Here is a 14,748-nt window from a genome sequence, read left to right on the forward strand (position 1 = left end):
AAAGGAATAAAAAGTGTACAATCCTTATACCATAACATCATTCAGTAAAGCCTCCTGCATCCAAAGTCTGCATTTAACAGAAATATTTGTCCACGTTTGTGTGCTGTTCTCATGAGTAACCCCTATTGTCTCTTCTAGATTGTGCTAGTCATAGATGGAACCCAGGAAAAGCAAGCAGAGAGGTGCAGTCTTGTTTGATCTTTGTGCTTGGCTCAGACAACCCTGTCACCAGAGTGGAACCAGATTGTGCAGTCTTGGTGCGCAATATTTGCTAGAGTGCTGGGAAACTCAACCTGTTTGAGGGTCCCTTTTGTGGCATTGTCGGTTCTGACGTCTGTGTGCTGGGCTGGTTTGCGGGAAATGAGCTCCGAGCTCTGGCATCCTGAGCAACCAATCAAACGGGGACTTTGCGTGATTTAAAACAAAAAAGAAAAAAAAAACAGCAGAAGCCTTGCAATGTCTAGAACAGGGATTTGGTGCCATCTGGAGTCTAGAGGGATAAAAACCTGAAAGTTGGAAGCATGATGTCGAATTATTATTCCAAACTATAGGAACCACAGTTGTTAACTGGTGCAGAGCAATTGACAAAAGTCTCAGCCTGAGACCTAAGTATCCACTAGGTATGGCGCAGTATGGCGCAGTATGTAAGATGTTCCTAAACATGCTGTTGCTTGTGGATCTGATGGTGTTATTTCAGCAAGCTGCAGTTGTAATTCACAAAATTTTTCAAGATCATTCCAAGTGCCTTGATGACAATGGGGACCATTTTGGTATGGTGGTGGTGGTAGTAGTGGTGGTTTATTATTTTTAACATTTCTATACCGCTTTTCAACAGCAGTAGTTCACAAAATTGTTTATGTATTAAAAGAAATCAGTAAATGGTTCCCTGCCCTCTCACGATCTGAAAAAGAAAAATACAGAAGACACCCCAGCAATGGCCAGTGGATAAAGCAGCTTCCTGATTCAGAGGGGATTTGGGGGGGACCTTCTCAGCTGCCCCTTGCTTTAATTGTCCTCATTTTTGCTGCCTAAGAATTGGGGGGGGGGGAGTGGGGTGTGTGTGGAATTTCAAATCTGTCTTAGACTGAGCTACAAGTGATGTGTTAAACTTTCAGTTTGAAATGGGGGTGTGGGAATTGTCCCTGGGTCACCTTTTTTTTCCAGCCCCCCCCCCCCCCCCCCCGTTTTCAGAAGCAGTGAATCTGCTGGCCACTGGTGGCCACTGTTTTTTCTACCCAGAAATCTTGGACTGGGTCTGGTTGATAAAGTAAACATCATCCCAAAGGGACTTGATTTTAAATCATTAAAATAGGGAACATCATTCTAGAACATTGGGGGGAAGTCCATCTCTAGGTAATTTCCATTTTTTCTGACTTCTCTGTAGAAAAAATTGTGGCTTCCAGCTTTCCGGCACAGCCAGAAAGTCCATCCTGCTTAAGTTTGGCCCCCCGATCTCTGGCAGGCTCAAGCAAACCATCTGCCTTCTGAATGGGCCTCGTCTGGATTTTTTTGGTGGCGGTCTATTTATAGGTGCATTTATGATTAAATGAATGCTGTTGTTGTTTTGCTTTCTTAGATCTCCCCCAAGGATCTCCTCAAACGGTACGAAGAGATATTGGTCTGTCGGTAACACACAGGTAAGTATTATGGACCTTTAACAGGGAAAGAGGGAGGTTGGACTCTTTCAAAGGTTGATTCCAGGTTCTCTGCTTCTCTCAAAGGCTTTTGTTTTTGGGATGTGTAAAGTTTCTGGATGAGGGGAGCTTGGGGTTGAACTAGAGACAGGGAATTTTTGGGTGGTGGTGTTACTTTTATGAAATTGATTCCCTGGGGATGTGTGTTGTCCTCTACACAGTTTGCCTTTTTTATGTTTCTGTTTTTTTTTGTGAAGGTTTCTATTCTTAAAAGTTAATTTAAAATAAATAAGTCAACCACCTCCAGTGGAATTCAGCTACATAAAATAGTTAGATGCAACTTTTCCAAGTATAATTGCATAGCTTTTCCAATAATACCTTTTTTCTTTTTTCTTTTTTTTTAACTCTGTGTGTAAAACTGTGTGTGTGTTGGCACTTTTTGGACTCTCCTTTGTCTGTTCCAGATTCTCTACAAAGTCCTGGCTCTCACAGGTGTGTCAGGTGTGTCAAAAGAGCATGATGTTCGGGGTGAAGTGTAAGCACTGCAGGTGAGCATGTAATAAGGAGACTCCCCTCTTATGAAAAAGATGGGCCTCTTATCCTAACCCTACCTTTGAGTTTTAAAAATAAAGTAGTACATCTAGTATAAATATACGTATACAGGTGGGCGCTGCTTAACAATGCTCTGACCAGGGACAGCTCATATATCCAAACAGCAGCCTCTGGCCGCTGTCAACTACACCACAGCTTGATGGCGGGGACGCCAGTCTGCATCCCTGTCGTTAAGTGGCGCATGACTATATTGGGACAGAAATATCTGGGATGCAAAAAGACCAGATGCAAATGTCCAGTACTGGGACATATTTGACCAGTGTTGGGACACAGACTGGGACACCGATGTCCAGGACGCAGTGGTAATTGTGAGTGTCATAAGCAGCTAATTGACTGCCCAACTGAACTAATTATGTTGGCCCTAATTATGGATAGGGAGACAAGTATGTGGTGGGGGGGCAGTGAGAGAGTGCCAGCAAACCCCATCCCTGTATCAGCCTTCCCAATTATGGGGAGGATCTTTCCCTGGGCACGGTGCTTTCCTATGCAGACAAATGCTGCATGTGCATTTCTCCTCTCTTCCCTGCCTGGTGGTAGCCACTAGCATGTGCTGCTACTGTGAGGTTGTTCCCCTTCTCTCCTTCCAAGCCTTTTGGAAGGAGAGGTGGGGCAGAGAGTGACGTGGAGCTTGGAGTGACAGAGCTTGCCCTCTGTTTGGAAAGATGAATAGAAGAGGAAGCAAGACTAGACAGAGATCAGAGAAGTGCTATGGCAAGGGGAGAGGAGGGGGGGTACAAGCAAGTAAAATTCAGGAGTGACTTTAGATCATCATCAGAGCTATTGGTAGCTCTGGAGTGGAAGTTTGCCTGCCCCAGTGTTATGGGAAACTTAGGTGCACCATGTAAAGCACAAAAAGTGACTGGTGAGTGGGGTGGAAATTTTCATCAGCAAAATGGTCCTCAGGGAAACAGTTAACCCCCTTTCCGTTGTCACCATAGTTCCAGTCCAGATCATCCCCCAGTGATTGCTGTTTACTAAACTAGAAAGAGACAGAGTTCTTGAAAAGCTCTGTCATCTAACTAGACCTGATGATGATGCAGCCAGGTAGATGGAAGCAAAAAGAAACTAACATGTTTTTTCCCCTCTCTTTTCCACAGATTAAAGTGTCATAACAAATGTACAAAAGAAGCCCCACCCTGTAGAATATCTTTTCTACCCTGTAAGTTCTCCCTCACCCAATTCTTTGACCTGTTGTCTACTGCTAAGAGTGTCTATGATAAGAAATAAAGATAAAATACCTTTCTCTCTCTCTCTCTCTCTCTCCCTCTCTCCTGCCGCTTCCTCTTCAATAGTGCAAAGATTAAGGCGGACAGAATCTGTCCCTTCCGACATCAATAACCCAGTGGACAGACCTTCAGAACCACAGTTTGGGACTCTTCCAAAAGCACTAACTAAAAAGGTATGTAAGAAGAGACCTGCTAGATCAGGCCCAAGGTCCAGCTTTCCGTTTTGTCACAGTGGCCAAACAGAAGTCAAAAGTCGACACCCACCTCATTACTTCCACGTAACTGGCGTACAGAAGCATCCTGATATTCTTCTCCTCTTCCATACTGCCTCTGAGCCTGGAAATAGCATGTAGCCAACATTCATGAGTCTGATGCAAAAAAATACGGTGGGCCCTCCTTATCATCTTGGCATCTGTGAATTTCAATATCCGTGGATGCTGAGCCTGTGACTGGAGGGCCTCAGAGACCTCCTGGATGCGAGCAGAAGTGCCTTCCAGCCGTGCCTTGGAAGCCCTCCTGGATTCTTTTGAAAGGCAGTTCCAGATTGCCGGGGTGCCCCCCCCCACTGTGGATTTGATTATCCGTGGAATTCAGAATCTACAATGGGAGTCCTGGAATGGATCCCCCACAGATTCTGAGGGCCCACCCTAAGTTCCTTCCACTTGGATGTGAGAGCCCTGCAAGAATGAATCTTCATGTGGTCTGGAACTTTAATTGTGGTGATGTGTTTCCCGCTTAGATGAACTATAAAAAGGAGATTTGTCAAATTCCTGGAGAAGGAAGGTGTCTATCGGTAGCTGTTACTCATGATGCAGTTTGCTTGGTAGATATGTTTGTAAGCCACTTCCCCCCCACATTTTTTCCTAATTAAAAATGAGGTATAAATGAAATAAACTATACTCTCATTCCCTTTAGCTTCTATATCCTCATTTTACTGAACCTTTATTTTTCAGGATCATCCACCAGTCATAAACCACCTTGACTCGAGCAGCAACCCATCCTCCACCACCTCTTCCACGCCATCTTCTCCAGCGCCCTTCCAGTCTTCCAACCCCCCCAGCGCTACGCCGCCACCGAACCCGTCTCCCATGGGCCAGCGGGACAGCCGGTTCAACTTCCCTGGTAATTGGCTTTGTTTCTTTGCTTTGTTCTTTTTGCAGGGAGGCTGAGCAGAAACGGAGGAAATGTAGAATGAGGTGACTGCAGACCATGTGTAGAATGAAGTCCTCTTTGAACCTTGTGTACTTGGCAACAGGGCTGACCCAAAGCCTCCTGGCACTTGAGATGGCTTGCCTGATGCTGTGTACTCCCACAGTCTCCCACAGCACACCTGATGCTGTGCTCCTCCCCATTCTTGAATCCAAAAAGAGAGGAATGGAACAAAAATGAAAGAGAAGAGAGTGGTGTGCTAGAGCAGGGGTGCCCAAATCCCGGCCCTGGGGCCACTTGCGGCCCTCGAGGCCTCTCAATGCGGCCCTCAGGGAGCCCCCATTCTCCAATGAGCCTCTGGCCCTCCGGAGATTTGTTGGAGCCCGCACTGGCCCAATGCAACTGCTCTCAGCGTGAGGGAGATTGTTTGACCTCTTGCATGAGCTGTGGGATGAGGGCTCCCTCCACTGCTTGCTGTTTCACATCTGTGATGCAGCAGCGGCAGCAAAGGAAAGGTCAGCCTTGCTTTGTGCAAGGCCTTTTATAGGCCTTGCGCTATTGCAAGACCTTCATTCATTCATCTTTAATATATTCATTTATGTAAACTTATGCAAATTCATTCAAATTTTAAAAGTAAATTAATTATTTTTTCCCCTGGCCCCTGACACAGTGTGAGAGAGATGATGTGGCCCTCCTGCCAAAAACTTTGGACACCCCTGTGCTAGAGCATTGACGTTACTCTAGGCCACCTCCTCATCCTCCACACTTCCTGTTTTGCTGTCTTCTACTCTTCTTTTTCAAATCCAGGGAGCAAGATGAGATGGATTCATGTGCTTCCCATCTCATAGTTAGACTGGCCTTGCTGGGCAAGAAAGCATTTTACCAGATTTGCTGGGCATGCATCTCTTGATACATTTTTCCCTGCCATGATATTATCATCGTTCACCTTGGTGCTGAGAGTGATCAAGAAGCTTGGTTTAATTTTCCATTTATGTTAGGACTGAAAGAAATCCCGGGGGTGGGTGGGCGATGGCTAGAATGCGCCTGCTGCGTAAAGCAAGCCACTGCATGGACATGGAAGGTGTTAAAGGAGGCAGCTTGTAGAAACCAAGGAGCAAAAGACTTTTGGGGGACAGGTCATAGTTCAGTGGTAGAGCCCCTGTATTGCATGCAGAAGGTACCTGGTTCAATCCCTGGCAGTAGCAGAGAAAAGATATTCATGTGAGGGTCAAAACCCACTGGAGAGCATCAGTGCTCCATCTGCCATTCTGTTTAAATCAAAGCGTCATAGGGGGAGGCTATGTCATCACATAGTATCATTGCAGGGTTTAAAATGGTGACTGCCAGGCTCTGGGAGAAGCTCAAATTCTAACCAGAGTGTTTTGCCCAGCATCCTGAAAATTGTCAGGGGGCTGCTCTTTTTTTGCCTCCCTCCCCCTAGTTTTTGGTCCAAGTTATCCCACAAGAGTTGCAATCTTGGATCGAAAAATTGTTTTAGGAAAGCACCTCCAAGTGCTATAGAGACATGAAACACGGGCTGTGCAAATTCAAACCAGCAGTCATTTGTTTTGAACACGTGGCCAACTCAGAACCTCCAGGGGCCATCTCAAAACCTCTTGGGGCTTGAGGCAGCTTGCCAAATGTCTGCGCCCCTCCCTTACCTAGTGATGTCCCAGCCTCCGCTTCTCTGGTTCACTGGACTGGAGAAGAAGGCCACAGAGCAGACTTATAAACTACCCTTTCTCTTGAAGCATTCTAGCAGGGGCTCAAAACCTTTTTCTTTTGTTTGGCATTTGTGTAGAGAGGTGGAGGTTTATTGTTTACTGATGACCGCTTTTTACTGCTGTTTTATTGTCGATATGCTGTTTATATTGCTTTTATGCTCCTATACTATATGTCTTAAGTTATTGCTGATGCTGTTATAAATTTTGTGCTGCTCTTTTTGGCCTTTATTGATTTTTATTTTATTTTACGTAAGCCACCTTGGGCGTCCATGTAAGTGGGGGAAGGAAGGCAAAAATATATGAAATAAATGTGGAGGTGAATGGTAACACTCTAGCGTCCCAGAACCCTCTCCTCTAAACTTTCGCTTTTGCTCCATTCCCCTCTTCTTTTTCCAATTTGGGGAGTGGTGGCAGGAGCAGGAGAAGTATGGACAGATGGAGATGGGTGTTCCTCCCAATCCATGACCTGAGACAATAGCCTCAGTTGACCACATGGATGGACCAGTCCCAGCAACGAAACCTAAGGCACAGGCTCTCCTGCCCTTGCTGATAGATGTGTTATGTTCCACTCTGGGAAACAAACTTTAGTTTTTAACAAACTTGGGCTGGAAGTGAGGATTGGAAAGACAGGGAGGAGCCAATGACGTTGCTCGGGGATTGCACGAGTGTGTGAGCTGCACTGGGGGATGCGCACGGGGGGCGGGGGCTGTCACCACTACTGCCCAAATTTTTAAAATCTTGATATTTTCAAATACCGTTTTGTACATCGCTCAATGCAGAATGTCATGCAGAATGCAGTGAAACAAACTGCATTGACTTATCTCTATTCTGTCCAAAGTTATAGCCAAAAAACCAGCGAGGTGGGGCGATGGTACATCACCATGCCCACTGCCCAGGGGATTGCCCTACCCACTGAGGAGATCCATCATGGGGGTGACATGCTGGCCTCCCGCACCGGGTGATGCAAATCCTAATGACTGCCACAGGGAGGGGGTGTTGCTTGACAGACAGAGGGAGGAGGGCCCTTTCTGATTTTTGGAGTGGCAAGGTGAAAGGTAGAATTGCGAGAATAAAACCTGAACCCAGGAGCACTGATGCGTAGAGAAACCCACTCCTGTCTGGGTTGCCACTGTAAGCTCACCATTTTCTCTTGCACGCCTTCTCAACGTGAAATAAAATGCCTGTTGCCCGGCTCAGCCTCGGCCTGCATGTTGCTTCTAGGTCTCCCACATCCTGAAATCGCCTTTTACAATTTACTAACTGTGAATTGGGATTAATTCACGGGGCATGTGGGGGCAATCGCTGACACAATCGTCTCACTTGCTAATCTCTCGTGGTGTTTTTTTGTTTGTTTGTTTGCCGTCCTCTCCTCTCTATTTTTTTTTTCTAAAGCTGCCTACTACATTCAGCATAGACAACAGTTTATCTTCCCAGGTGAGTTCCTCTAACCTGCAAGGGCCATTTCTGCTGAAGTGCCTGCCCCCTCACTCCCCCCCCCATTCCAGAGTTTTCACAACAGCTTAACTTCCTTCTGCATGTTTGCACTGAGATTCTGCCCAGCTTGCAGAATGAATGAATGAATGAATGAATAAATGAATGAATAAATAAAACTGTGCTTTTTCTCTTGGTACAACATTGTGTGAACTTTGGTTGTTTTGATAATGCAACGGTTAAAACATGTGCAGTTAGGGTGTTTTAGTTATAATGTTCGCCTCCCCCTCCTCTCTGCTCACCTCATCCAACTCCCCACCTATCTACAAAACAGATTATTTAGAAACATTAGTCTTTCGAGACTGAAGGTTGCCAACCGGCACATGAGAAGAGCCCTGCTGGATCAGGCCAAAAGCCCACCTAGTCCAGCTTCCTGTATCTCCCATTGGCCCACCAGATGCTTCAGGGAGCACACAAGACAACAAGAGACCTGCATCCTGTTGCCACTCCCTGACGTCTGGCATTCCTAGGTAGCCTACTTCGAGACCAGGAGGTTGCACATACCCATCATGGCTTGTAACCTGTGATGGAGTTTTCCTCCAGAAATCTGTCCAATCCCTTTTTAAAGGCATCCAGGCCAGACGCCATCACCACATCCTGCGGCAAGAAGTTCCATAGATTAATTATATGCTGGGTAAAGAAGTATTTTCTTTTGTCTGCCCTAACTCTCCCGACAATTTCAGTGGTGTTGTGTGAGAGCAAAAAGAGCATCTCTCTATCCACTCTGTCCATCCCCTGCATGATTTTGTATGTCGCAATCATGTCCCCCCCTCAGGCACCTCTTTTCTAGACTGAAGAGCCCCAAAATTTGTAGCCTCATAAGGGAGGTGCCCCAGCCCAGTAAACATTTTGGTCGCTTTCTTCTGCACCTTTTCCATTTCCACTATATCCTTTTTGAGAAGTGGTGAGCAGAACCGGATGCTATACTCCAGCTGTGGCCTTAAAATCGATTTGTAGAATGGCATCAGGGCCTATGAGAGGAATGTTGTCAGGGGGTACAGAGTTTCTTCTGGGCCCCTTCCCAAAGGGGGAGGGGGGCAGTGGGGCAGGCAGAATAGGAGGGTGGCAAACTAAGACAGCCGCAATAGTCTTTGGAGCCCAGGTCTACTAGGCTTCTTGATGTAGAGCCCAGGTCTACCTGATCATGTGGCATTGGCAGTTAGAGAAAGTAATATGGAAAACCAAACAAACTCCAAAATCTTTGAAATATCGAAAATCGATTGCAGAAAATTAGCGTCGTCGTTTTTAGGCTCACACTCGAATGGACCAAAATGAACTGCAGCAGCAGTAGCCCCACGCCTGGGTCACTAAGCTTCTATACACTCCTTCATGGTTATGGGGTCCACAAAGCAAAGAGCTACCGTAGCAGGCCAGTTTCCTCCCAGATTAGACACTGTTCAGGAGGGTCATGGATGCATTCCAGAGCCCAATGTGTATGGCTTGCAGCAGCAGTTAACACTGCATGCACATGGTTGTGTCCCAGCATCATGCAGGCAGTGAGTTCAGGTGAGACAGGAAAATGTCAGATCCCAGGAACTTTCTGGGCCCCCTCCTTTGGCTCCTGGGCCTCCTTTTTGGCCCTGGGCCCTGGTACAAATTACCCCCTTTACCCCCCCTCTCCTAGGCCCTGAATGGCATTATAATATTTGCCATTTTAAATTGTGATCTTTCACCCAAGAGCATCCCAAGGCCACCTGTCCTCTGCAATAGGGATGCCAAATGCCGCAAGGAGGGCAGCCATCCGAGGGTCACAGCCACTGTTTACCTCCTTCTCCATCACACCCGCCATCCGCCTCTGTTTCTGCTCCCGTGCTTGCTGGATTAGAAAAGGAGGTGAGGAAAGTGGAGGAAAGGAGAGTAAGAATGCCATCTAAAGCAGCAACTTTCGATATTTGTCTTCGCATGGCGCACTGACCTCTTTGGTCTTCACTCCTTGGGATGTCACTTCTGGTTTCCCAGAGACTCTTCTGATTACTGTGGCTCTGTCTGTAGTCCCAAATTGTCTGTTCCAACTGAAGTGGGACAGACAATTTGTTATTACAGGCAGTTGCCCTTGAAACAGAGCCACAGAACCCAGAAGAGTTTTTCCACCACTGATTTTTGCCACCGTGCTCCAAACTCCTGCGGCGTGCCTGCGGATCTTTCGCAGCGCACCGGTTGAAAGGGTTCCGCACTGCTGCACAGACTCCTTTTATGGCTACACAGCAGCACAAGAGTGTCTCTGGACACGCGGTGATCATGCCATACATCCTTGAAATGGTTTTCATGATGGCACAGGGAGTTCTGGAGGATGCTCCCATGTGTAGATTGGGATGCTGCGTACAGTGGTGTCACGCCACAATCCACACCACCGCTGCCACTGGTACTGGAAGGTTCAGGGGTCCGCTTGACCGAGTGGGCCCTCGGACAACCCCCAACCTTGCTGTGGCCACCCCCCTCCGTTCAATCACGTTCAATGGATGTGTCAATTGTTTGTTCCCATCCAATCCTTCGACTCAAATTCTTGGCTGCTCTTGGATGTGCTCTGTTTCAGGCTGCAAGTGGGGAAACCCGTCGGTGTGATGGGATTCCTCGGAACAGGCATCTTGGTTTTTAGCTCCAGGTGGCAAAGTAGTTCTGGTTGAGCAGTGCGACTATGATTGTGTGTGTGTTTTTTTTAAAGCCTTCAGAAATGTCAGAGAGCATCAGAACAGCATTCAACAGTCTTTTCCATGTTTTGGTCTTTTTTTCCTAGAAATTCCCAACACCCCACAAATTACGCTGCCTCCTGAAACGACTGAAAGCGCAACGTAAGTCTCTATGTGTTTTTGTTCTGATTGTCCTTTTCTGGTTAATTTCATACCCAGCCCACAAATGAGGCAGGGTGATGTGACTGCTCCAGGCAGCAGATTGGTGGAGAAGGTGAAAGACGCCCACTGGCACATAGTGGGAGACATGATGTATCCCCAGCACACCATTAGTCAGCCATGGGTCACCCTCTCCCTTACTGACCAGTGCTGCTACTTCTGCTAATCCCGCTCTTTTCCTTTTCCAAAGGCAATGTGGAGGAGTAGAGTGGTGGGCTAGAGTGGAGACGCTCTAGAGTTCGGACTGTCTACTTCACCACAGTTGCTTCCCTGTCTTCTGCCTTTTGAAAAAGCAGAGAGTGGGTGTTAGGCTGAATGGGGGGGGGGGCTGCAGTGACAACAGTCCCAGGAGAGGGAGAGGAAGGTTGGTGACCACATGAGGAGTGGTAAGATCATGGAACATGGGAGGGAAGGGGTGGAAGCCTGAAGCAGATGGAAATTGGCATGGTTAGGGAGAAATCGGCTACAAGCTTTAGGGGAAGATTTTGGACTTGGAAGATGTGTGCCACATTGGGGTGTAAGCTCTACTCAGGAGCACACTCAGGAGCGGCACCTTGCTGCCTCATGTGCTGGGGAGGGAGTTGGGCTGGGACCAGCCAGTTCGTTGGAATTGTCCCCAAATTAAGGCAGCAGCATAATTAGGTGACCAAGAGTGCTGGCCAGAATTTCAATGTCAACCCACTCCTTTTTTTTCTTTGTCTGATATAGTGTTGATGAACACCTGGAAACAGATGGGGTTGAGGAACGTGAGACAGAGGTAATCTTTCATTTCTTTGGGGAGTGACTTATTTCTCTCGCGCCAGGAAGCCAACAGGCAGAGCAGCACGTCCTCCCTTGTATTATACCTCTTATTTTAGAGGTAGACTGCCTCTATGTACGGATGTTCCATTGCTAATTATCGTGGGTAACAATAGAAAGATCCCTAATGGATCAGACCAGAAGCCTACTGTAATACAAGGGGCCTCTGGGAGCAAGCCTGATTGACCAGTGGGGCAGAGGGAGAGCCTCTATGGGTTTGTTCTTGCTACAGAGGACGCTGAGAGCCAGCCTACCCACTGACTGCCATTGTTGTTGGCATCCTTCAGTCTTGGAAGACTATGGTATCGCGCTCTGAATAGAGTTCTGGAACAGTGTCCTCTCCAGTGTGCGAAGCCTGGATAAAGTAGATATGGAGGATAGGCTGTTACCCATGCAGCAAATCCCCCCTCTCCACGTCGCTGAAATGGTCCAATGGAAAGGCAGAAGCCAATACGGTTGGTTCCAGCGGCGTCGCAGGAGTTGCCAGAACGTGACTGTGTTCAGCCATGAACTGCCTCAGGGACTCCGGCTCCGGATTTTGCCTCGAGCTTGACTCCTGAAGCCTTTTCCATAACTGGATGTAGCCACAAGGCAGTAGAGGTTTGGGATCAGAGTTTTCCTTCTCTCAGATGAGCTGCCTTCCCAGGCTGACGAGTCCCATCTACCCGGTGGCTGTTTAGTCGCCTCTTATGACAAGTACAGCCAAACTAGAATTGGGAAGTGTAGAGGTTCCCAGTAGCTCTGTGTTTTCCTGTCTCTGTGTGCATAGAGAGAGGAAAACATAGATTCATGGTGCAACTCTTTATTTTCTAAATAGTCTAGTTCCGTGCAGCTACAGCTCATGTGGTGTACAATCTGGCCCCCTGTGGGCCCTGGAATACCCATGGGCTTGTGCCCCACACAGCCCCAAATGTTTCTGGGCATGAGTGTATATATCAGCTATTTTCAATCCTTTTCATCTCATGGCACACTGTCAAGGTGCTAAAATTGTCAGAGCACTCCATCAGTTTTTTTTGACAAGGCACAAATTGACAAGGCACATCATGCTGCCGGTGGGAGGTTCACATCCCCCAAAGGTCCTGCTAATCAATAACCCTCCCCCCAACTTCCGTGGCACATCTGCAGACCTGCACACCTGCAAACAGCACACTGGTTGGAAATCGCTGTTATATATTAAGAGAGAGAAAAAGATGGGAGTAGAATAGGGTTAGAGGACCAGGTTCCAGGCATTGACACTCCACCCCAACTAGTCTTTCTTTCAAAGCCGGTGGAAGACCAAGAAGCCAACAAGTCGGAAGCCGAGGATGACGAAGATGGGGTCGACGACCTGCCAAACCCGCAGCGTCGCTGGCGAGGGATGATCTATCGCAAGCCCAGCCAGACCAGCGTCTACCTGCAGGAATGGGACATCCCCTTTGAGCAGATTGAACTGGGTGACCCCATTGGCCAGGGGCGCTGGGGCAAGGTTTACCGGGGCAGGTGGCATGGAGAAGTGGCCATCCGGTTGCTGGAAATCGACGGCAACAATCAGGACCACCTGAAGCTGTTCAAGAAGGAAGTGATGAATTACCGGCAGACCAGACACGAAAATGTGGTGCTTTTCATGGGGGCGTGCATGAATCCTCCTCACCTGGCTATTATCACCAGGTAAGTGTCTGAATGATATTCGTGGCCACCATCCTAACTTTTTCTTTAGGGAAAGGGCTTCTGCTCAGTGGTAGAGTCACGATTTGTGTGCAGAAGGTCCCAAGTTCAGTCCGTGGCAGCATCTCCAGGTACGACTGGGAATGGTCCATCTCTGAGAACTCCTGGCCTACACTGATTGGCAGCAGCTGACCAGGGTTTCAAAGTGTGCATTGTGATGCCTTAGGGTGCCATAGGACACTCGCCGGAGCACTGCGGGATGTCCCCCGTGACTGGTCCTTCCTGTCCCCCTGGGCACCACCATTTTGGATCTCGTAAGATGGTGGTGCCCCAATGTCATGAGATTGGAGTGCCGCCATCTTGGATCTCATGAAATTTTGTGAGATTCAAGATGGCGGCCCACAGCTGAGGAGGAGACTGTGGGGGCATCTTGACCCAGATAGGTTTTGGAACCACTGGTGTAGGCAATACTAAGCTAGAAAGATCAATGGTAGAACTCTGCCAAAGTCAGGTTCATTTCCAGTCATTTTCAGCAGGGGTAGAGCACATTCTTCCCATGAAGAAGGCCCTTAGGAAGAGAAACAAAATTGGTTAGGTACCAATTTGATGTCAGGTGAACTAACACATTTGTCTCTCCCCATCTGCTTTAGCTTCTGCAAAGGAAGGACACTTCACTCGTACGTACGAGACCCCAAAATATCTTTGGATATCAAAAACACCAGGCAGATAGCCCAGGAGATAATTAAGGTGAGAAACACTTTGCCTGGGATGAAACTTGGCATAAGGTGAGGGGGGTCCGGTGTCAAGTACCTGCTCTCTCACACACCTCCCTGGGGAGGTCCTCCGGAAACCCTTTGCATTCCTCTTTTACAAGCAGGGGTGTATCTTGGCTGTGGCGAGACAGGGCAGGTGCCCTGGGTGCTGTGGGGGGAGGGTGACAGGGTGCAGACATACTGGGCATCGAGGAGTAGTGGCAGCGCCCCCATGTCCGTGGCACTCTGGGCAGCTCGCAGTCTCTCCGTGGAGGGGCATTGGCGTCTTTGCGCCCCCGTTCCTTCTCGATCACCCCCTCCTTTGAGGGGAATCAGGAAGTGATGTCACTCTCCCGGGTGCCAGGGTAATGCTTAAAAGGCAGGCGATATTGAAAAGGCAGGTCAAGCCAAGATCATTAAGGCCAGCGTGCCGTTCGAAGGAAAACGTTGAAGACCGCTGCTGTCACGTGTCGCGACGAGATTTTCAGATTGTAAGCCTGAGGGAGCAGAGCCTGTGTGGCGCTGAGCTTTTCGCCAACACTTTTAGGCCCCCCCGAGAATAAATAATGGTTGCAAGATAGGAGGTGCAGGGGTCAGTTATAGAGAGGATCGCAGTCACAATTTCCAAGCGAGAGTGTTGGCCATCAAAGAGAACCTAGAGGCAGATCTGCCTGTGACATTCCTGGCTAAAAGACTGTACCATGTTTTCCAGGGCATGGGGTACCTTCACGCCAAAGGGATTGTGCACAAAGACCTCAAGTCCAAGAATGTTTTCTATGACAATGGCAAAGTGGTGATTACGGATTTTGGCCTGTTTGGGATTTCTGGCGTGGTCCAGGAAGGAAGGTAAGTGGGTCCAGTTATGTCATCAC

The 14,748-nt window shown here is 48.0% G+C and overlaps 1 protein-coding gene across 1 annotated transcript in view; it reads left to right on the plus strand.

Moving 5' to 3' along the window:
• The window catches only part of KSR1 (kinase suppressor of ras 1), a 109,020-nt gene that overhangs the window by 83,335 nt on the left and 10,937 nt on the right, over window positions 1-14,748 (plus strand). Inside the window, exons 6-15 of the mRNA XM_066636627.1 lie at window positions 1,577-1,637; window positions 2,099-2,182; window positions 3,344-3,405; window positions 3,539-3,645; window positions 4,426-4,594; window positions 10,571-10,625; window positions 11,391-11,439; window positions 12,745-13,127; window positions 13,775-13,871; window positions 14,589-14,722. Of these exons, the coding sequence (XP_066492724.1) occupies window positions 1,577-1,637; window positions 2,099-2,182; window positions 3,344-3,405; window positions 3,539-3,645; window positions 4,426-4,594; window positions 10,571-10,625; window positions 11,391-11,439; window positions 12,745-13,127; window positions 13,775-13,871; window positions 14,589-14,722 (1,201 nt within the window). The remainder of the gene's footprint in view (window positions 1-1,576; window positions 1,638-2,098; window positions 2,183-3,343; window positions 3,406-3,538; window positions 3,646-4,425; window positions 4,595-10,570; window positions 10,626-11,390; window positions 11,440-12,744; window positions 13,128-13,774; window positions 13,872-14,588; window positions 14,723-14,748) is intronic.

This window comes from Tiliqua scincoides, chromosome 8 (assembly GCF_035046505.1).
Source record: "Tiliqua scincoides isolate rTilSci1 chromosome 8, rTilSci1.hap2, whole genome shotgun sequence".
In the NCBI taxonomy this organism is placed as follows: domain Eukaryota; kingdom Metazoa; phylum Chordata; class Lepidosauria; order Squamata; family Scincidae; genus Tiliqua; species Tiliqua scincoides.